The following is a 24123-nucleotide window of genomic DNA, read 5'->3' on the forward strand; positions in this document are numbered from 1 at the left end:
AAGGCTTGTCCCCTTTAAATTTAGGAATGGAATTCTGGTCAAGTCTAAGGGGAATTACTTGGATCTGCAGAAACCCCAAAAGGATCAGCCTAAGCCTGCGTTACCCTTCCAGGGGTGGGAAAGATGCTGATCTTAGAGGCAGAACTTGAGTTCAGGTCTTACTTAGGTTCACCATATAACTAAGTGAATGACCCCTGGGCAAGTCATGTGATGTCTCTGAGCTTCAACTTCCTTTATTGTAAAGCGGGAAGAATCATGCTCAAGCCACCTTTGAGGTTATTGTGAGGAAAGGGTTCCCGAAACCCGAAAGCACTTAGGAAATGGGAACTACCACCAGCCAGTTTTTGTTTTCTGAGACCAAATAAGTCTTTGAGTCTGCTGGAGAGGCAGTCCTGAGGGCTCTCCACCCCCCAGAAGAGAATGGCCTACCTAGAGGTCCTAGAACTAGAACCGGCTGCTGCTTCAGCCCTGGCTCATGGGCTCCTCCAGGACCTGGGAGATCCATCCCCTATGCTGGACGGACTGGTGGACATGAGTCATTGCAGTCAGAGGAAGGGGAAGAGTAGCAGCTACCCAGACGTCTGTCAGGGAAAAATTCCTGCCCTGTTGGCTTTGTAGAGCTGTGAGGGGATGGGAGTAGAAAAGGGACTTTGTCTATTTAATTTAATCAGCATAATATCCCACCTACTGTCGGGGGATACAAAGGAAAACATGTCTGCTCTTACAGACCTTACACTCTGGTCAAGTAATCAGGACTTTTACTTTCTTGCTCTCTCTCTCTCTCTTTCACACACACACACACACACACACACACACACACACACACAAACAAATAAATAGAAAGTAATTTGGATGGGAGCAGAGATCAGGAAAGGTGTCTTGTAAGAAATGCTACCAAACTCAGCCTTGAAAGAAGCTAAGAGGTAGAAGGAGTCTTCCAGAGATGGAAGGCCAGCCCGTGCCAAGGCCAGAGGTGGGTAGGAGATGGAATGCTGTGTATGGAGATTCTGACTACCATCTGGGTAGCCCGTGTATCATTTATTAGCCATATTTTGCTGATGAAGCTTCCCCAGCATGCTCTTGAACCCAGAGATTTTGACTTCATATCAGTGCTCTTCTAGAATAATACAAACACAGGATAAGGATAGGGACTAGATCTGTACTTTCATTAATGTAGGAAGGAGAAACCTCCCTCTGCCAATTAGTACTTTCTCTGAAACTTAAGGTGTTGAGGAGTTGCCTGGAGCCCTGAAAGCTGAAGAAAGTTGCCTGGGATCTCATAGCCAGTATATGTCAGAAGTGGGAATTGAACCCAGGTTTTCCCGATTCCAAGATGAGTTCTTTTTTCCGCACTGTTTCTCAGTAGAGCAACGTCCTTGTTAGAACGTATGTTACCAGGAGTAAGTACAGTGAGCCACCAGGAAGGGGAGCCATCATTGGTGGGAGCTGCTGAGGAAGCTTCCTGAAGGATGGTAGGATTTGGAGGGGAGAGGATGTTGTTCAGTGATGAAATGACCCAGCCTGGCTTCTCTTTCCTCTCTGACAGGAGCACCCTTTCTTTACTTTGCACAAAACCAAAGAGACAGACATTGCTGCCTTTGTGAAGGAGATCCTGGGTGAGGACTCATAGGAGAAGGACATTACTACCCTGGGGAGCGCCCTCTTCCCCTCTCCTTTGGAAAACAGAAAAGAGGAACGACGTTCTTGGTGGTTTGCACAGATCACGTAGTCCCCAGCCCTGTCCACCTCCAACCTGGAGCACGGCATTAGTATATCCTCGTGTCATCCTGTGTATCTTTTAGCTAAAAGAGCTACCTGGCCAGCACCATGGAAATCCAAGGCCGAGGACAATGTTTGGTCACTGCTCCCGCAGAAGCCCGTGTGGCATTGGACGTAGGGAATTTCTTCACTGGCGAGACTCTCATCACCATGACTCTTGGGTCGGAGAGACCAGTCCCTTGCTTAGGCAGGAACTGTTGGGGTGAGGGTGGTTCTGACAGAGGGAGGGTAGGTCCTTCGGGTCTTGCAATGTGCCATTTATTCCAAGTGCCAAGAAAACTGACCCAGTAAGCAGAGCTTCCCAATGTTTTTGAGTAGAGTGAGTTTCTGGGACTACCAGCTCTGTAAATTTTTTGGTTCATTCATTCATTCAGTACTTCCCCCAGATCTGTTTCTTTCTCTCGGTCTCGCAGGAATCTGTTCTTCTCCCAACACCTCTCACCCATAAGGTGTAACAGCGCCTATCTCTGTACCAGCGCCCTCCATTTTCCCTTCCCTAAATCCACTTTCTTTAGACTCTGGTCTTCCTACCCTTGGAGGGGAGGGCTTTGAGTTCTTGGGGATGGGTGGTGAATGGGATGGTGTTGGTTCAGTGATCTTTGATGTCTGTAGTAAGGCTATGGGAAGACGCCTGTCCTGGCCAGTGATATGAAGCTTAATACCGAGGGAGAGAGGGGGCCCTTGAACAACAGCCTATCAGCCTTGGTGACCTGTTGATGCCAATGACCCTTTCCCTCTCAAGCACACCTCACTTCCTAGGGCCAGAGGGTGTGGGTATGTCACGAGGGCTAATGGGTGTGGGAGGTGAGGATTTGATCCTGCCCCCCTCATATATAAAGTGCCGGGTTCTAATGCTCCCATAGTTTTCTTTTTCAAAGGCCATTACAAATTCTTCCTTATGGCCCAATGACTTGCTCAGCTGCTCCAGGATCCACCCCCAAACCATCTCTTCCAAACCAGCCTTGGGGATCAGATCAGGCCCTTTATTTTTTTGTCCTTCTGACAACCCACAAGTGTTATGAGCCTATGTAAACAGTAAATTGTATAGGGTAGGCAGAACATAGGTTGTATTATATTTTTTATATCTATATATAATGAACTTTAAAAGCCGTTTTCTTGTTTTAATCTGATAACAGATATAGTCCTCCCTCCTGGGGGATGGGCTCTGGGGGTCATGCCTGATTACTGTGAATACCAGAGGGTTGGTCCCATCCCCTTTTCCTGGGCCCTCCTGCCTAGAAGACTCTTTCCCTCCTTCCCTCCATCTCTTAGAAACCCTACCTTCCTTCAAGGGTTAGTTTAAGGACAGCCTTCTACATGAAGCCTTTCCTCATTTCTTTGCTGAGAACTTCCCTTGGGGGTGAGAAAGAGCTGGAGGAGGTGTCTGCTTCAGGAGTGGCTATCTGCCCAGCCAGAATTATTGCAGGTAGCCTATGATTTTCAAGGGGAGTGGGGGTGGAAATATACTTCAGGACCAGTGATTTTCTTTGAGGAAATGTCTAGCTGTCTTTGAAGCTGCTGGGGGTGGAGATGGGGAGAGGTGTAGTATGGATGCTGTAAAGTTGGCTCGAGCACTTGGTCAGGAAGCTGATGTATACATGTTCGTTGAAGAGACGTGGATGGCTGCCTCAGGGGTGTGGGGGTGGGATATCCCTGATTCTTTGAGGTTTGACCCTACTTAGACCTGCTTCCCAACAAACATGCTCAATTCTAAAAGGTCTTGCCACAAGCCTCCCTCCTTCACTTCCCCCCCCCCCATTTAAACCGAAGTCCTTTGCCCTTTGTTCAAGGGTAGGGGGGTCACCTTGTCTCTTAGGGATTGCATGATCCAGAGGGGTTTTTAAATGACTCTGGAGAGAAATGCAGTCCAGTCATTGTAGCTGCAGGAACTTCACCATCTGAGCTAGGCGGTCAGGTTGGAATGTTTCCAGTGGTCCTGGGCATGGAACAGAGGCCCTGGTTTATGTCTCCATATTCTTCCCTCCTTCCCCCTTTCCCCCAAGAAAAAAGAGCAAATGTGCAAACCATCCTGACTCTTTAAATATGTGTGGGTGTTCTGCTAATAGCTGCCTGCACTAGGGAGTGAAGTCTGGCTGTAAACTTTATTTACTTGCCTGGTTGTTTTTAGTTTTAATTTTTTTTTTTAATTTATCTTGAGTTTTGTTTTTCTCTTGCTTTGAGGGTTTGGCTATTTTTTCTTGCATGGATTAGATGCCTTCCACTCCCCACCAGGGGGCGATAGCACACCCAGTTACAAGGCATTGCCCCATGGCAGTGTCTGGCTGGCTGTTGGCAGTAATAGGGGTAGATGGGGACATCACTGAGACCCCAAGGCCTCTGTTCAAAGAGGAGGTTGGGGCTGGAGTGAGGGGCAGGAGAGTTCCTACCCATTAACAGACAGCTCCTGCCCTGTGGATGCTGGTGGGAGAGGTGCCTCGGACTTCCAAGGGATGTGTTCTCTCACTGTACTTTGTGGATTATTAAAAAAAATTTTTTTAAAGAAAAAAAATTGAGGGGTAAAAGGTTAAAAAAAAAAAGCAGAATTTTGAAAATGCCTGTCCCAGTAAGGAGGTAGAGCCATCCCACTGCCTTGGTCCCTGCCTCTCTGTTCCCTGAGAGGGAGCTGGCTAGAACCTGGTTGCTGTTTTCAATAAAAATAAAAAAAAAGAAACAAGCCTGTGTGTGAGCATATGTCTTTAACCACCACGACTGATGAATGTTTTCTTTTCTTTGGAGGTTGTCACAGAAAAAACTGCATCCTTCCAAGGCCTTGGGATAGTATGATTATTTGGAAAAATAAGGGTTTCACTTTGGTGCCATTCCTTCCAGGGGAGTTAATACTGTTGGGGGAAGACACAAGATCACAGAATGTTAGAGCTGGAAGGGGCCTTTGTGACCAGCTAGTCCAGTTTTCTTTCATTTTAGAGATGAGATCTCTGTTCTCTACCCCCAGCCTCTTCTGCCGTGTTCTCCCAGGTGAGTGTTCTCCCGCTGGGAACAGAATGCTCTTCTGTGGATGTAGGTTCTGATTTGAAAGCTAGGTGGTCTAGGGCCTCGGAGGAGATGTTGTAGTGTTAGCTGACAATCCCGTACCACTTAAAAGTTTGCAGTGGGCCTCCCTCACAACACATTTGTGACTTAGGCAATGTAAAAATTATTCTTCTTTTGTTGTTCGGTCGCGTCTGACTCTGTGATCCCTTTTGGGGTTTATCTTGGCAAAGATATAGGAGCGGTTTGCCATTTCTCCAGCTCATTTTACAGATGAAGAAACTGAGGCAAACAGGGTTAAGTGATTTGCCCAGGGTCACGCACAGCTAGTGTCTGAGGCTGGGTTTGAACTCAGGTCTTCCTGACTCCAGTCCTGGCATTCTATCCACTGGGCCATCTAGCTGTCCCATTCTTCTTTTACAGATGTGGAAATATCTCTGGTTAAGGGATGTCTCCAGGGTCACACAGCTGATGAGGTGTCAGAGGGGAGATTACTGACCATTTCAGTGGTTCATAGATGGAGAATTGGAAAAAGACTGATTAGAGCCTATCCCACTCTCCCTCCCTCCTTCTGTTTTACATCGGATAAACAGCTTAAACAGAGGTTACATGATTTGCTCTGGATCACACCGCCAGGAAATGTTACAAAGAGGGTTTCAAACTTCTGAAACCCAAAACTAGAATTCTGTTTGCTTCATGTAGTGCTTGAATTGCGGAATACTAATAGGTGGTAATTAAGGATTTGAACTCGGATCTTCCGCCTCCAGTTCCAATGCCCTTTCTGCAGTAATAAGGCTTTTGCTACTGCTTCACTCCACACCAAAGCCTAACTTGCAAAATCGTCATTTGTGATTTATGACCCTGGGCTCTGATGGGTGAGCATTCACCTTGTTTTGTTCCATCTCAGGCACACTATACCGCTTCTGGCCTGTCATTGTGTCATGGTCTCCTCTCCTGTTTCCAACTCCACTCCTCCAGCCTCAGAAAGGATGTGCTAATCACCGTCCCCTGTGACTTCCCTTTCAAAACATCCTTCCCTGGCTACCATCCCTATGTATGTGTTTTATTCCCCACCCCGACCAACTGCTACCAATGGGACAGGAAGGCCAATGTAGTTGGAGCAGAGCACCTGAGGAAGAGACAGGAGGCAGCATGTTGTCAGGCATGTCAAACCCCTACCATCACCTTCAATACGCCTTCCCCTCAGATCCTGGTGGAGGCAGCCCGGGACCCTGAGCCAAAGAGCCCTGTGAATAGCAGTCCCCCCCAGACCACCATACTTGCTTGGAACCTGGTTCCAAGAAGCCTTCATCCAGAGAAGGAACCTTTCTGGAGATGGGACATACCAAGTGCTTCTGCACATGCTCTGGGGAAAAAAAATTCTTAAATGAGCCAACATCAGGAGCAAATGTGATGACATTAAAGAAGATATGCCCTGAAGACCACGTGCCATCTGGCTTGCAGCTGAAATGCCTATGTGCTGTGTTCTCATATTAGAAGGTAAGTTCCTTGACAGCAGGGAGTGTATTGCTTGTTTTTGTATCCCCCAGAGCTTAGCATGCCTGGTTACATAGTTATGTGATTAGTAAATGTTTCTTCATCCATCCGTCCATCCATCCATCTATCCATCTTCTGTCCATCCATCCATCCATCCATCCACTCATCTATCCTTTCATCTATCCATCCATTTCCCTGACATGTCCTGAGGGTCTTGGACCCCTCGGACTTGAGGGGTACTAGTTCTTGATTCTACCCCTCTGCCCTAGGCCTGGAGAATAGCATCTCTATGTCAGGAGATGAGATCCCTGTTCAGCCCCAGGATAATATTATGAGCTGGCATTCATAGAGCACCTCTAGGTTTACAAAGATCATTACATATGTTGTCTCATCAGATCCTTCTGGCAGTCTCATGAGGTAAGAACTACAAATGAATAAATCAAGTCTTCAAGAAGTTAAATGACCTCATTGGTGCCCATGGTCACATGACTTTTGGGGAGGGGTCTGATCCAAGGGAAACTCTTGGTGCAGAGACTCCCTCCAGCAATGTAGATTGCCTGACACACTGAAAGTTTAGTGCTCACACAGCTTGTGTGTGTCGTCAAGAAGTAAGACTGGGACTCAGGTCTTCCTGATTCCAAACTAGCCACAGCCCATGTATTTGTTCTGGTCATTCAGTTACTAAAGATCAAAACTGGGATTTTAACACAGTGCTCAGCACAGCAACTGGCTCACAGTAGGCACCTACTAAATGTATATTGACTGACTTACAAGATTTCTCCTGACTTGTGTACATTTGTTTACTGTCTCTCCACTAGATTGTAAGCTCCTTGAGAGCAAGGACTGTCTTTTGCCTCTCTCTGTATCCCTATTGCTTAACAGTGCCTGGCAAATAATAGGTGCTTAATAAATGTTATGATTGATTGACTTCAGGTCCAACATTCTTCAGCTTCACCATCCTTCCCCAAACTCTTGATCTCAGTCTGTTCTCCTCCCCGAGATAGCTACCCCTGAGACTCTTTTCCTCATCTGTCCGGGTGAGATCTTTGTGAGCAGCCCACATTCAGTTCACTCCTACCCCACACACTTGTTTGGGAAGGTCTGATCACTGTAAACTAGAGAGCGCAAAGCCTGAAACTATGCCTATCATCTAGCTATAACCCCAAACTTAATCCCATTTTACTCCAAAATTCTTGCCTTTTTTTTTTGGTCTCTGGTCTCACAGTTTCGTCTCAGAAATATTTCTCAGGGTGTTGACTACCCTTAAAATGTCCACATGAATTTTTTTATGAGATTGTTTCTATCGGTCATTCTGTTTCCAAATATTTATTTCCTTGGGCCTCAGTTTCACTATCTGTAAAATGGATCTCTCTTCACCTCTGCCTCCTGGCTTTCCTGGCTTCTTTCCAGACTCAGCAAAGATCCTACTTTCAGCAAGAAACCTTTCTTGGTCCCCTCCACCCCAATCAGGGCCTTTTCTCTGAGATTACCTCCCTTTTAAATACCTTATATATATATCTTGTACTCTTATAATAATTTGCATGTTGTTTCTTGAGGACAAGGACCATATTTTTGCTTTTCTGTGAATCCTTGGTGCTCAATATGTAGTAAACACTTAAAAAATGCTTGTTGCTTGGCTAACCATCCTTCATCTTTAAGCCTTGAAACAGAAATGTGAGGAAAAATGAGGGGGGCAGGGCAGCTAGGTGACACAGTGACTGACTGACCCTGGAGTCAGGAAGATCTGAGTTCAAATGTAACCCCAGACACTTGACACTTACTAGCTGTGTGACCTTGGGTGAGTCACTTAACTACGGAAAGGACAAGTTGGGTGAGCTTGTCTCTTTCTAGGTAACCTAACTTGTTAGAAAGGTCACACCCAGTGAGTTTGGAAAGGAGGGAGGACTGAGTCATTAAATGCAGAAGACAGAAGAAAGTTTATTTTTTTTCTAAGACCCAGGTGCAAAGCGCCCAGGACATGTCAGCCCTTGGGAGAGTAGGAGCTCATCTCCTGTAACGTATCATCTATTTACAACAGTCTTCCCCTCACCCAATCTATAGGATTGCAAATGTGGGAAAATCCCTGGGTGCCAAGGCTAGAATCCCAGTCCCTCCCAAGCTGTAGCCCTATGTGCGTGTGTGCACATCCAAGTATGCACACTCATGGATGTGGTTTTGTGCATGTCATAGAAACAGTCTGGGGTCAGGAAGGCCCGGGGATTGTCCAGGCATTGGAAGGTCTTTTATACTGGACACACACACACATACATACATACATACATACATACATACATACATACGGTAGGGAAAGGGGAAATTTCAAGTCTTGCCTGAGACATGTTCTAGCCGTGTGACCATTGGTGGTCACTTCACTTATTAGTGTCCCCAGGTAACTCTGGAAGGCTGGAAGTTACTGATTAGCCAGTGACTTGGAAGAGTCACCACTTAACCTCTCAGTGCCCCAGGCAGCTCCTTGAGATTATACATTACAGACTAGCTATAAGACCTTGGGAAAGTCATTAACCTCTCAGTGCCCCAGGCAGCAATCTAAGACTAAATTGCAGATGATTTTCTGCATCTGCATTGGTTGGAGAGACTTTCCATTCTGGGAATCCCCTACCACTGTGAAATCACAGGTGCCCCTCCCTCCCACCAAGATTTTAGAGACACTTATGTTTCTGCATGTGTGAATAGTGAGTGAAAGGTGTGTCACCCTAGGGTGACTGTCTTCTGCCAGTCTTGGGGGATGCATTGGGAAGATGGTTTTGCAGAATCAAAATCTCTAGGCTGAGTTCTCTTTCTTGCCTCTGGGGGGCAGCAGAGGCCAGCTTTTGTACTTGCCCCTGGGCTGAAGTAGCTGAGAAGCTGAAGTTGCCAGGGCTTGGGTTGGGTGGGGAAGTGACCAGTCCCCTTTTACAGACGAGGGAACAGAGGCCCAGGGAAGTTATAGGAAAAGATGCTCTCTCTCCCAGTCTAGGGGTGAGGGAAGCTGGATTTGGCGGGCAAAGCCTGACTGGACTGTCAGTGTTAAGCAATGTTAGCCAGTGCACAGGGTCCTTCCTGAGTATCAGGGCTAACCCAGTCCAGGCCAGATTCACTCAGCACCTTGCTGTTCCTTTCCTAATGCACAGATTGAAATGCACCTATCCTATAACTCAGTTCATTAGACTAGACTTTCTGTGCTTCCCAGGTGACTGCTGGCTAGTCTGATTGGTGTGAGGAAGCTAAAGGGAGTGGTACCCAGATGCCTGACTGGGGCTTCTGGGCAGGATTTTGCACTAAGGTGCTCTAGGAGTAAACAGTGGTGTATTTTATGGTGTATTTATGTATTTAATGGCTTTCTGTGTTCCCTAATTTTCATTAAGCTGGGTTTGCGTAAAGGGGGTGTTAGCAGAGGAGGTGGGGAGAGCTGGAGACTGGGAGTGAGAGGGAAGAACAGGGAACCTGTGTGTCGTATTTGGGCAAGGTGTGTGCTTCTCTCCCGAGGGAGTCTGGACAGAGGAGTGGGGACTACAGAAGCACTTGGGACAGATAGCTGGTACAATGTATAAAGTAATGCACCAGGAATCAAGGAAAGGTGAGTTCAAATCCAGCCTTAGGCTTATTAGCTGTGCGATCCTGGGCAAATCACAGCCTGTCTGCCTTGGTTTCCTTATCTGTAAAGATAGGAATAATAGTAGCAACTACCTCCAGGGCTGTCGTGAATATCAAATGAGATAATATTTGTAAAGTGCTTTGTAAATCTTAGTGTTAAATAAATGCTATTATTAAATTAATTAAACATTTAATAAGCACCCAATGTGTTCAAAGTAACATTATATATACTGGGGGAGATACAAAGTTCTTATAAAACAGTCTCTGTCCTCATGGAGCTCACAGTGTAGAAAGGCGATAAGATGCCTGCTCAGGTAACTCTAATATGTAGTATTACAACATATGGGGCTTTTAGGGGGCACCACAGTGCACAGAGAGCCAGGCCTGGAGCTGGGAAGCCTCATCTTCCTGAGTTCAAATCCAGCCTCAGACACTCGCTGGGTGACCCTGGGCAAGTCACTTCACCCTGTTTGCCTCAGTTTCCTCATCTGTAAAATGAGATGCAGAAGAAAATGGCAAAACACTCCACCATCTTTGTCAAGAAAACACCAAATGGGGTCAACAAAGAGTTGGCCACTGTTGAAAATGACTGAACCACAGCGACAATTACAGCATAAGACAGGCAGCTTTGAACAGTGAAAAGAATGCTGACTCCGGAATTGGGGGAACCTGGGTTCAAATCTTCCCTCAGATGCTAACTACTTGTGTGCACTTAGACAAGTGATTAAAGCAATTCCTTCCTCTGTCGGATAATAAGGGGAATCTTATAAGCCCATCAGAGAGAATGTGAGCTCCTTGAAGACAGACACTTTCTGTCCTTACAAGTGTTTAGTAGGTGTTTTGCACATAGTAGGTACTTACTGAATTAACAAGTGCTGACAAAGTGCTATGTGAGATCCTGTGTGAGGTCCAGTGTTTCTTGGTGACATTTGAACTGTAAGAGTTCAATAATCCCAGGACTACTTCCTTCAAGGGAAGTCAGAGAGGGAAGATATCCTGAGGGAAGGAATGGGAGACATCCAGGCAGAGGAAAAGCATAGGGATGGGAGAGTACACATTTCACGGCATAATCATTGCAGATTTTATGCCATTTTTTTTTTTGCAAAAGAAAAAATGGGGTGTGACCATTATGTGAAGTTTTTTTTTAATTGTGCTGGTATTACTTAAAAATAATTTATTGCTAAGCTGTCTTTATTGCAAGATTAAGATGCACGGAATACACGTGAATATATGTTAAAAGCGAACACCGACAATGTGCATGCACTGAGAATTCTAGGCTCCCTGCTTTTGATGCAAGAGAGATAAAGGCATTTCCACATGCCATAGGTGACATTGCTGTTACGTTTACCTTTTAAGTGGTGTGACAAACAGAATTATACCATGCGAGGATTACGTGATGAAAGGTTAAGACAACAACAACCCAGTTTGGGGCAGAAGTGGTGACAATGATTATGCAGTGAAATATGGTATGGCAGGTTTGCATAAGAAATTAAATGGGAATTTTGGGGGAGTTTTGTGGAAGCTGAAGATGACTCCCAAAGCCCAGCAGATGACCGAGTAAAGTTTAGAAACTCAGACATGCATGAAATATTTGCATAGTATTGTGTAATATCGACATATTTCATCTTTTAATGCCATAATAATTTAGGCTTCTTCTCTGGTAGGGAGGTAGGGCCAAAAAATTTATGTGTCTTTTCCAGATGGCAGGGTACCACACCTCTAGATGTGGAGGGGATAACTGTATATGTTAGGGACAGAGAATAGTTTAATTTGGTTAGAATATGGTGTGTGGAGGGGAGTGTTCCAAGAGGAGATGGGGTAGAATTCTGCCAGAGGGGGAGGGTCCAGTTTTGAGTATGGGAAGAAGGCCAACAGAATAATTCCATCCTTTATCCTGGTTCCCCCCAAATTGTGGAGTCTCAGAAGTTTGCATTGGGTTCTTCAGCTGCCCCTTTCTCTGCCTCTCCCCAATTCTGCTGCCCTCTCCCCAGTTTTGCAAAGTGTTTTAATGCATTCATTCTTACTAAAAGGCCGTGTGTCTGATAGTGGCTGTGTGTGTTTCCTTAGAGATTTGCTCCATTAAAGAGGAGGCCAGCTAGCTCAAGGGAATGACACTCTGGGTGCAATTTCAGGCAGTGTGCTGCGTGGTTGGAAAAGATATGTAGGTAGAGATGGCCTCTAAGTAGTATCCCTAGGGTGCCTCAAATCGTTGCACACAGGCAACCACCCACTCTGCCTATGGCTTAGTGCTTGCCCTAGGAAGTATACTCAGGAGAATCCAGAGACCCATCCCTAGTCTGTCGCTATTTGGCCATGTGACCTTTGACAAGGCACTTTCCCTCTTAGGGCCTGTTTCCTCCCCTGTATAAAATGAGGAGGAGAAGGGGGTTGGACAAGATCAGCAGTTCTAAACCTGGGCATTCATGAACTTTCAAAAAAATATTTTGATAAGTGTATTTCAGCATAATTGGTTTTCTTTGCAACTCTGTGTATTTTATCTTATGCATTTAAAACATTCTGAGAAGAGGGGTCTGTAGGCTTCATTAGCTTGCCCAAAGGGCCAATGACACACACAGAAAAGGTTAAAAACCTTTGGGCTAAATTAGGGGTGGGGGAATCTGTGGACTCTCAACCACATGTGGCCCTCTAGGTCCTCAAGTGCGGACCTAGAGGGCCACATGTGGTCACAAGGCTGCAGGTTCCCTACCCCTGGGCTAGATGATCTCTAAGGTCCCTTCTAATTCTGATAATTAGTTCAGATCCTACTTCTTTTTGTAGTTGTTGGAAGAGGACCAGTGACAACATGAGGTTGATGTCTTGACTTGGATTTAAGTGAGGCAGAACTGTGCGATATCATCAGCCTTGCCAGTCTTCAGAGTCCAGTGGCAGGATGAGATTTGTGACAAGTCACTTAATCTCACTCAGACTCAGTTTCCACATCTGTAAAGTGGGGATAATAATAATAATGCCAACCTCCCAGGTTGTTGTTGAATCAAATGAGAAATCATACATATATGAAATATACATATGTAAATGAGATAACGTAGTGCAAATCTTAAGGTACTACCTAAATGCAAGCTATTTTATTATTATACATAATAATTATATTTATATAATTATATATAATGATTATATTTGTATAATTATATATCATGATTATATTCATATAATCATATTTATATAATTAGATATCATAATTATATTTACATAATTATATACCATAATTATATTTACACAATTATATCATAATTATATTTGCATAATTATGTATCATAATTATATAAATAATTACATTCACATAATTATATATCATAATTATATTCACATAATTATATGTCATAATTATATTTATATAATTATATGTCATAATTATATTTATATTCATATAATCATATATCATAATTATATTTGTATATTATAATCATATTTATATAATTATATATTATAAATATATTTACATAATTGTATATTATAATTATATTTCAATTATATTTATATAATTATATATTATAATGCTATATTTATTAATAACAATAATGAAAATTACATATAATAATTATGTTAGGAACCTAAGATTCCTCCCAGGATGTGACATTCTGGGTCCTATGTGCTTAGCACAGTGCCTGGCATGTAGTAGGTGTTGAATAAATGCTTCTTGACTTGTTGACTGCTAAGGTCCCTTCCAGCTCTGACATTGCACAGCCCTTTGTTCTAAGTTCTCTTCTGGCTCTAGGATTTATAGTCAAAGGCTCCTTCTAGCCTTGACCTTCTGTGTTCTAAGTTCTAAGATCCCTTCCGGCTCTGACATGCTATATGGCCTCAAGTTCCATGATTCTGATTCCGAATTGGATCTTTAGGATCTGATCAGCTTCTCTTCCTCCTCAGCTGCCTTGGCCCCTGCAGATAGAAGGTTAGTGTGGGCAGGAGCCGGGAGGGCAGAGAACTTGAGGCCCTTTCTTGCTTCAGGAAGAGTTTTGGTTTGGAAGCAGGATGTGAGTGGGGGGCCTGGTACCGGAGGGGAGCCGGGGAAGTGGAGCTGTCTCTGGTGCTGTTTGCACAAAGGGCTGCCAGTCATCCCCAGCTTGCTGAGCTGGGGTCGCGGTAACACGGTGAGAACAGAACCATCAAGTTGGGTGATTACAGAGACAGTTCCTCATTGTCTGGGTGACTGAAGCTTGAGGAAATGAACTATAATAACCTCCAAGGGATTGCAGGGAATAGGAGGCACGATTGCTTGGAGGAGCATCCCCCCCTCCTCTCTTGGGTAGGTGGATAGAATAGGAATTTTTTTTGGCGGGGGGATGTAGGCTAGGCTATGGGAAAGAGACAGCGAAGCCTTTGGTTCAAGAAAGTGAGGTGTTTCCATTAGATTAGAGTCTCCCCTCCCCATCTTTCCTCTGGCTCTCATACTCTCTAGCCCCTGAAAATAGCTCTCATGCCTCAGTATTCTGTTCTAGCGATGGAAACCATGGCTGGAAAGGGACAGAGATAGATTGGAAAGAAATCATTAGTGGTTTCAGGACTTAGGATAGGGGTGTGGTCTGGGAATAGCAAGGGAGAAAAGTGAGAAGATTGAGGTGGGGAGTCTTTGCTGAAGCCTCTTCCTGAAGGCAGTGGCCAGGTGTCTGATGATCATCTTTAAATCATCAGATTTAGACTGGAAGAGCCCTTCAATGTCATGGAATCCAACGCCCTCTTTTTATGCACAAGGAAACAGCTCAGAGAAGTAAAGTCACTGGCCTGGGGTCACACAGCTAATAAATTGCTGACCAGGGACTGGAACCCATGTTTTCTGACTCAAAATATAGTGCTCCTTCCTTTGAGCCACAACTCAAGTAGTTGTTGTGATGAATTTTTGTAAACCTCAAGGTGATAGAGAATTGGGAACTACTGTTATTTTCCGAAGCTTAGTTAATTAACAATCAAGCATTTATTAAGTATTTATTGTGTTTAGGAACTGTATTAGACTCTGGGTACACAAAGATAAGAGCAGCTAGGTGGCACAGTGGATAGGGTGCTAGGCCTGGAGCTAAGAAGACTTTTCTTCAAATCCTGCCTCAGGCACATATTAATTGTGTGACCTTGGACAAGTCACTTCACTCTGTTTGCCTCAGTTTCCTCACCTGCAAAATGTGCTGGAGAAGGAAATGGCAAACCTCTTCATTATCTTTGCCAAGAAAACCCCAAATTGGGTCACCAAGAGTGGGACATGACTGAAACAACTGAACAACAACACAAAGACAAAAAAGGTGGTGGTCCTTGCCCTCGGGGAGCTGACACTCTATCAGGAGAAACAACATGCACGAATATAATCAGGCACAAGTGAGGCGTAAGTAGGTGCAAAATGGATACACTGTAATTTGGGGGATGCACGGTAATTTGTAGTTAAGAGAGAAAGTGTGCTTGGTTTCAGCAAATAAAGCATAATGACAGTATTTATCTTCAAGGCTAAGTTGCATAGTGAGTGGAGAGGACCGTGTTCCTTGAGTTAAAGGCAAGGGAGCTCAAGAAGGAAGGCTAAGGGGAGGCAGCCCCATTGACCTGGCTTGACCTGGGTTTGGAGTCCTCATGCCTCTCTCTGCCCTTAACATCCCCCACTCATCTTAGGAATCTGTGTGGTTTAGTAACCAGGAGTGAATCTGACACCAAAGCAAGCCCAAAGGGGCTCTGGGATGAGTCTTGGGTATTTTACTCTACCCTGGCAGACAGAGTGGGGCAGTGGGATTTGAGTCTGAGGATCTGGGTTCAAATACTGCCATTGATGCCAGCTATTCTGACCCCTGGATTCCTCAGCTCTTAGAATGACAGCTTTTGATGGCAGGGATGTCTTGCTTGCCTGTTTTTGTATTCATAGATTTAGCCAAGTGTCTGGCACATAGTTAACACTTATATGCTTTCTCTACCTCTGTCTCTCCTCCTGCCTCTTTCTCCCTTTCTCTCCCCACCCTTCCTTTCTCTCTCTCCCTTCCTTTCTCTCTCTCCCTTCTGTTTCTCTCTTCCTCTCCTTCCCTTTCTCTTTCTCTCTTCCTTCTCTTTTTCCCTTTTCTCCCCTTTCTTCCTCTCCTTTCTCTCTCCTTCCTTCTTTTCCCCCTCCCCTCTTTCTCTCTCCCCCTCCCTCTCTTCCCCTTCCTCCCTCTCCCCACCACTTTCTTTTTACTTCTCTTGTCTCCTTTCCCCCTCTCTTTCTACCTCTCTTTCACTCTTTCTTTCTCCCCATTCCCCTCCCCTCTCCTCCCCTCCCCTCCCCTCTCCTCTCCTCCCCTCTCCTCTCTCCTCCCTCCTTTTCCCTCCTCCCTCCCTCCCTCTCTCTCTCTCTTTCCCTCCCTCCCCCTCTCTCCTCTCCCTCCCTCCCTCCATCTCTCTGTCTCTCTCTCTCCCTCTCTCCTTCCTTCCTCCTTTCCCCCTCTCTTCACCTCTCCTCCCCACTCTGATGTTTATGTGACCCTGATTCCATGCAGATGCCGCAGGGTAGGCCCACGTAGAGGTAGAGAGATCCTAGAACCACGGGATAGCTGAGTTGGAATGGACTTTAGAGCTCATCTTGTTTAACTCTTCATTTCACAGGTGATTGAATGGAATGGAAGTTCAGAGAGGGTCAGTGACTTCCTGAGGTTGCACAGTGGATGAATGACAGTGTTGGCTTGCTGAATCTAGAATCTCTTTTCTCCTAATCCAATGCTTTCCCATTTTCCTGTTCTACTTAAAGCCTTGTGTCCTTGAGAGAGATGCGGGCCGGGGATTTCTGGAAGTGGATTTGGGGGAGAGAGGGTGTGTTTTATCAAAGCGATATAAGAAAATGTGAGGAAGGAGACATTGATTTCAGTGGGGGTGAAGATAAGGAAGGAAATCCTGGAAGGTTCCGTGGAGAAGGTGGCCTCAGCAACCTGCTCTCCCCACCCCCAGCTTCCTCTGAAGAGGCTAACAGGAAGGAAGATCTAATCTCCCTGCTAGGCTTTGAGCCAGAGGGACACTGGGGAGATGGTAGGGGGCCTGAGGAAAGGCTTACTTCAGAGAAGCTGGAGATGATCAATGTCTCAGGATGGCTGAAATCTGACAAAGCCCATCCTGACAAAGCTGGGTGAGGACTCTCCGTTTCAATTACAGCCTTAATAGCCACATCAAGTCCCATTAAAAATGCAACAGCCCCTGTCGGAGGAGGCGGGAGGCGGAGAGACGAGGGATCCTGCCCAAGTGGAAAACTCATTCGTTAAAAGTTCCTTGATGAGGCCAGAGATTTGTCTCGTCTTTTTTTAAACCTAGTGGCTGAGGAAAGAGGGTGGTAGCAGCTACTGTGTGAGCCTTTCTCAAATTCCAGAGGTCATAGAATGCTGAGCGCTGAGTTACTGTGTGCTTACCATGAGCCCAGCACCAACTCAGTGCCCTAAGGGGGAACGGAAGAAGTCTTGGTTCACTCTAGTTCAAGTTAAACATAATTTAAAAGTGCCCACTGTTTGCAGAGTCTGGATCTATGAGGCATAGGCCTTGCCCTCATGGAGCTTATAGTCTAGTAGTGGGATAAGACAATGGACTACAACAGACATATACGGGTTTGATTTGGTTTTGGTCTGGAACTGTGTAGGAAACCTCTAGTATAGAAAATCCCTCCACCAATGCAATTCTTCTGTAACTACTATGTCTTAGAAAGTCACCTGGCGGGGGTGGGGGGGGGGGTAGAGGGCAACTAGGTTAGGCAAAGGATAGAGAACCAACCCTGGAATCAGGAGGATCTGAGTTCAAATCTGGACTCAGACACTTACTAGCTGTGTGACCCTGGGCAAGTCATTAAAACCCTGATTACCTCCCAAAAAAGTCGCCCGGGATACTTAGAGGTTAAGTGACTTGACCAGGGTCACACAGCCAGTAGGTGATAGTGCAACGCCTTGAACTCAGGTCATCCTCTCTCCAGTTCCAGCACCCTATGTGCCCTGCCGGCACTCTTGTTACATGGTAATACATGATAAGCCAATTAAAGAGGTGGGAGGGATCTGGAGGGAAAAAACAGGGAAGACTTCCTGAGGGAGGAAGGGTGGGAGGCAGGAAGGAGGGATGCATGGCCAGTATAGTCAGGGGTGTTAAATGAGACAATGGATGAAAAGTGCTTTGCAAATCTTACTGTGCTATATAAAATGCCAGTTCTTATTATCTTTCTTATTAGCCTCCAGTCCGGAAATGACTTTATTCCCTGCCCCTTTTATTGCATTCCTGCTGGGCCCAAGCCATGTTTATAGAGCAATATGAGGGTGTTCTATTAAATGTTTAACAACCTGGCTCTCTGGGGAAGAAAATGTCCGTACAAACACTTTTACGTTTAATCTGCATTAGCAACACTTTCAACAATACACCAAGACTTGATTTGTGGTGATGGCTGATTTCTGAGGCATAAATACTCACGATGAAAACTTAACAACTGGCTTGCTGGCTAAAGCTGGTACAACCCTGAGGGTAGATTACTGTAAGGAGCACCAGCCTGAAGGTCTAGGTTCGAATCCTGGTTCTTTTCCTTAATCCCTTCGTGATCTTGGTAAATTTATATAATCTTTCTTGGCTTTGGTTTCTCGATTTGTAAATTGAAAGAGTTGCGCTCACTAGATAGTCTTTAAAGGTCCTAAAGGCACAAAGATGGGATAGCACCGAACAAAATTCTAGGGGCACCGAGAATTTGACTGAAATATAGAGGGTATGGAGAAGAATAGTAGCAAGAAAGGTGGATGGTAGAGGACTGTTCATTCAGCCATGGCCCTATGCTCAGCGATATGGGGTACATAGAAATGAATGACACGATCCCTATCCCTAAAAAGCAGAAGATGAGCCTCACCGACTACATGACCTTGGGTAAGTCATATGACTTCTCTGGGCCTCAGCCTTTTTGTGTGCAAAATGAGTGTTGGATTATATGGCCTTTAAGGTCCCTTCCACCTCAAAAACTGGGAGCCTGTGAAATGGGGGCTATAAACTCTATTATAAGGAGTACAGGGGCTTCAGGTCAGGAAAAGAGGACTTCTGATAGGGAAGATGGAGAGAAGTTTCATCAAAGAGGTGGCATTGAAGCCACACCTTAAAGGGTGGAAAGCATGTTGACAGTTTTGTCCTTGGGGAGCTTAAAAACAGATTCCTATGCTGTGGACAATTCTGATGCTGCCCAGAGACAGAACTGTTAGGCCTTGTTTAGGTTGACCAGAAAGCCCAGATTCCCCAATCAAACCCCAAAGGTTTCTCTCTTTTTCTCTTCCTGGTTAAGAGCGATTGTTACCCATCAATCCTGTGCTTGTAGAGACAGGTAAGATCACTTTGTTTTCCAGATTGATGCCAGCGCTGAGCTTCCAGAGACCCATTAGTAAGCCTGGTCTCTTTTCCCAGCTTTTATTATAATATAGGTTTCAAGAAATGTGTCACACGCTTGTGAGATGTATATAACATTGAATTTAACAATTACCCGGTTGAAGAGAGCCCCCAAGGGGAATTCTGCTCACTCCAGCGATTGCTCAGGAGAGCCGAGTCAGGCATTAGCAGTTTCCTTCTAGGGCTGCAGATACTTGACTCTGAGCCTGGGGAGAGGTGGTAATAGTCAGGTGGTTTCGTTGGGGGTGAGGATTTAGGGCAGGTAGACAGCTCAGAGGATCTGCTAGTGTCCCGAAAGGAATTAAAGGAAGATTTCTATGGACAATTTATGGGAAGTCATGGGAGAAAATGATCAGAGTTGGAACTTTTATTTAGAGTTGCAAATTTTATTTAGGGGATGGAGGTGGGAGATGTGGATTAAAGAGTGGAGGGACCATCTCCTAGACATCATCCCTTCCCCTGCGAGGCTTGGAATAATGAGGTCCAGGAGAGAGATCCAATAGGGTTGTGGAAGCGGTTACCAGCAGAGGGCCTTGAATGGCGGTATGGCAGTGATAGGTGGTGTGGGAAGGAAGTGTAATGCCCCCTTCCCTGAATATCCCTAAATATCAGTACCCCAAGTCAAAATCCTGTTCACCCTGAATAAGTTATAGCTCTAAGAACCCCACAGGAAGAGAAAGTACGGATGAATTGTAATTTGTGCAGATGGAGGGAGAGCCACACTGAAGATAATACTGATATCATAGTTAGCATTTATGTAGTACTTTAAGATTTGCAAAGTGCCATGGGCCCATTTTACAGATGAGCAAGCTGAGACTGGGTAAAGTTAAATGACTTGTCCGGGGTTACACAGCTGATAAGTGTTGGAGGTAGGATTTGAACTCTTGCTTTCCTGACTCCGTGTCCAACACTATTCACAGAAACACCTGGATGTCTCATATGATTTTATTAGTAACTTTTGTTTTTATATCATCTTCATTTATGAGTATTGCTCCTCCTCCTCCTCTCTTCAGCAGGCTATCCCTTCTAATAAAAAGAAAAAGGAGAGAAAAAAAAAACAAACCAGCCATCCTCATCACCCCAGCAACCAAGCCTGACGATATATTTAATGTACCACACCCATGGTCCTCTACCTCAGCTGGAAGAGGGAAGATCTATTTTCTTATCACGTCTGTGGGGCCAAGCTTAATATTCCTATCTACATTTCAAATCACATATATTTTAATGCCAGAAACTTCTACTATCCTAATCCTTACCTGCCTCCCTCTCCTGGGTCTAACTAGATTCTTGGGATGGAAAATCCAAGGCCCGGAAGGTACTTTGCTCTGTTTTGGAGGACGCAAAAAGACGTAGGGATCAGCAGTTGATCAGCCGGGTGGGAAATCTGCGGCCTTGAGGCCATATGGGGCCTTCTAGGTCCTTGGGTGCGGCCTTTTGATTGAGTCCAAGTTTTACAGAACAAATCCTTTTATCAAGGGGATTTGTTCTATGGAGTTTGGATTCAAAGGGCTGCACTTGAGGACCTAGAGGGCCACATGTGGCCTCCAAGCTTCGGGTTCCCCACCCCTGGTCCAGACCCTGAATATTCTCTTCGATGATTTTGGCCCTATGGAGATGGGCCTCGAGGACAATGAAGGGAATAGTTGCTGATTTGGGGGAATTTTCGTGGCAGTTGCGTAATGTCATAGGATTTAGAGCTGAAAAGACTTTAGAGACCCACTAGTTCAAACCTCTCATTTTAGAGATGAGGACACTGAGGCTCATTGATACTAGTATTAATATTAATACTAGTATTATGCTACTGATAGTATGCTAATAATATCAGTATTATATTAATAGCATAATACTAGTTAGCAGCATACCACTATTTAGTAATATAATCAGTTGTATAATGCTAATTTTTAATATAATTAGTAGGATAATGCCAATTAGTAATGTAAGTGGTAGCATATATGCTAATTAGTAATATAAGTAATAGTATATATGCTAATTAGTAATATAAGTGGTAGCATATGTGCTAATTAGTAATATAAGTGGTTGTATATATGCTAATTAGTAGTATAATTGGTAGCATAATGCTAATTAGTAACATAATTAGTAGCATAATGCTAATAGTAGCAACAGCATTAATATAGACAGTTAGATGGCGCAGTGGACAGGAGGAAGGAAACAAGCATTTTATTAAATGCCTACCACGTGCCAGGTGCTATTCTGGCACAACAACCATGGGAGGTAGGTGCTATTATTACCCCCGTTTTATCGTTGGGGAAATGGAGGCAGACCTCTGTGAAGTGATTTTGCCCAGAGTCACACAGCTGGATTTGAACTCGGGTCTTCCTGACTCCGAGCCTGGCACTCCACTCGCTGTGCCACCTAGCTACACAACAGTAGTGATAGCACTAATGATCCACCTTCCTCCAGTGACTGAATGAATGAGAAGCGTTTATTAGGTGTGTATTACATGTTGGGCACTATATACTGAGGATACAAAGAGAGAAGAATCAAGGCAGTCCTCAGTCTCAGAAAAACATTCTGGCGGTGGAGACAGCACCTATATGAGGGTTAAGCTGCAAAGTGGGTGGGAGGGCCTGGTGGTCCTAAGGGGTGGATGCCACGGCCTTGGGAGTGTGGTGAGGACATTGGCAGGTCACGTGGCAAGGCTGGAGGGGAAGGGCAGATGACAGCATTCTTTCTACATGTCACAGATTAAGAACGAGACTTTCCTTTTGCTTCTGGGAGTTCTTGGCCACTTTTAAAGGCAGCAGTACATTCAGAAGCAGCTGTATTCTCAAGGCTGGACTGAAGCACCGAGTAGTAGAGAAAGCCCTAGCCAGCTAAGAGCCAACCTCACCTCCCAAGTTCCCATTCCTTACAGAGAGAGTGGACTGAGAGACAGGCTGCTCAGTAAATGGCTGAAGATTTATGTTTTTATCTTCAGTCAATAAGGAGGCGTCAGCCGTGCGGCACCCTGATTGACTGACTCCAATTTCCGGCAGCGCCATGGAGAATAATGAGACTTAGAAATGCATCACAGGAGCGCTGGCAACAAGATTTTTGCTGAATGGAGTGAATGCTCTCCCTTATTTCTTTTTCTTTGTGGCTCTACCTCCTATAAATCTTCTGGTGTCTTGAGATATCCATTCCAGCCCGAAGCCCAGATTAGTGATTCTCTGAGGAGGGTTAGGGGGCAGGGTCACCCAGGACCTACCAGGGTCTGTTCAAGGAAAATACATTTTTGCATCTTGCCAGTGAAAAAAACGCGACATAAATCATACTTTCACTCAATCATGGAATCTTAGGATAGAGAGACTTTAGACTATAGAAAATTGAAATGGGAAAGCACACCTGGGCTGGTGGGTCTTCACATGTTCCTCTCTGCCTGTTGACTCCGGCCCCCTCCTCTCCTCCACCTTGGGAGTTTATGTGGTATAATAATCAGGAAGGAGAGAGATGCTCCTGGTAATTTATAGATACCATACATTTAGAGATGGATGGGATCTCAGAGGCCGTCTAATCTAACACCTTCATTTTACAGAAAAAGAAACTGAGACTCAGAGAAATTAAATGTCTTACTCAAGTTCATGTAGGTAGAAATATCAAGTTGGGTGTTCTGACTCCAGAGTCAATGATCTCTCCCCTGCTCCGTGCTTAGAACACAGAAGGTTGGGCTGTTAGAGCTGGAAAGAACCTTAGAACACAGAACCTTAGAGTGCAATGTTAGAGCAAAAAACAATGCTAGAACATAGGCTGGAGCTAGAAGGGAATTTGGAACTCAGAAAGTTGGAACTGGAAAGGATTTTAATGTACACCTACTTGGTCTAATCCTATTTTATGGAGGAGGAAACAGATTTAAAGTGACTTGACTGATAGGTATGTGTAACATATATGTATATGTACATATACATCTATATAAATATACATATATTTTATATATGTATATATCTATATCTGTATATCTATCTTTGGAACAAATGGCTCATTCAAGAACCTCTTTTATTTCAGCTCTTTTAATAAGAGTGATGTACATGTAATTGGGAAAAATAAAATACTATTTACAAAAAAGAGTACTAAGGGTAATAACTAGCATTTATGTAGCCCTGGGAGGTAGATGCTATTATGATCCCCATTTTAGAAATGAGGAAACTGAGGCAGACAGCGGTTAAGTGACTGCCCAGGGTTACACCACTAGTAAATATCCAAGGCTGGATTTGAACTCAGGTCTTCCTGATTCCAGGCCCAATGCTCTGTGCACTGTGCCACTTAGCTGCCTTTTTCTATAAGTGCTAGTTTTAAAAAGTTATCTATTACGCTGCTTAGTTAACTCTAACAATTAATTTTGTTTTGTAATCCTGTGCATCGTGTGCCTCCAAGTGGGGAATTAGTCTCAGTTTACTGGGCTACATCATGCAAATGTTACTCCAGATTTCCTGGGGGGGGAGGGAGGGAGGTTTCTAGTCAAGAGAATGGAAAAAAAAATCCCTGCAGATGTAGCTGGGTGCTCATGTCATGAGAGAGACTTTGACAAAAGGATAGCCCAGATGTTGATGTCCAAGACCTCCGAGTCTTGGACAAATCCTAGAGAGGGAGTGACCCTGGCTTGGGCAGATGACCTGTGTTCAAATCCCCTCCATCACTTATTTCCTGTGTGACTTTAAGTGTCTATCTTTGGCCCTCAGTTTTCTTATCTTTAAAATGGCAAGAAAGGGGCATTTGGACTGGATGGCTTCACTCATCCACTACCTACAGCCCTGCATCTAGGACCCTGTGGTTCTTTGCAGGACAGTCCTTCTCTCCAAGTGTTTAAACAGGGTTTCACACTTATCCCCTCAGCTTCATCTTCATCATCCCTGGGAAGGAGGCAGGCATGATGAGAAAGGCTTGGACGAGAGTCCAAGGTCAGACGATAGAAATGCTGGTGACAGAATC

At 44.7% G+C, this 24123-nt stretch overlaps 1 protein-coding gene across 2 annotated transcripts in view; it reads left to right on the forward strand.

Moving 5' to 3' along the window:
• MAP2K3 (mitogen-activated protein kinase kinase 3) overlaps positions 1 to 3517 on the forward strand; it is a 73658-nt gene extending 70141 nt beyond the window's left edge. For both annotated transcript variants that reach the window (XM_036741159.1, XM_036741160.1), the window contains exon 12: positions 1547 to 3517. In XM_036741159.1, the coding sequence (XP_036597054.1) occupies positions 1547 to 1630 (84 nt within the window). In that variant the 3' untranslated portion in view covers positions 1631 to 3517. The remainder of the gene's footprint in view (positions 1 to 1546) is intronic.
• The last annotated feature ends 20606 nt before the right edge of the window (positions 3518 to 24123 follow it).

The sequence above is a fragment of the Trichosurus vulpecula genome, chromosome 1 (assembly GCF_011100635.1).
Source record: "Trichosurus vulpecula isolate mTriVul1 chromosome 1, mTriVul1.pri, whole genome shotgun sequence".
Taxonomy (NCBI): Eukaryota; Metazoa; Chordata; class Mammalia; order Diprotodontia; family Phalangeridae; genus Trichosurus; species Trichosurus vulpecula.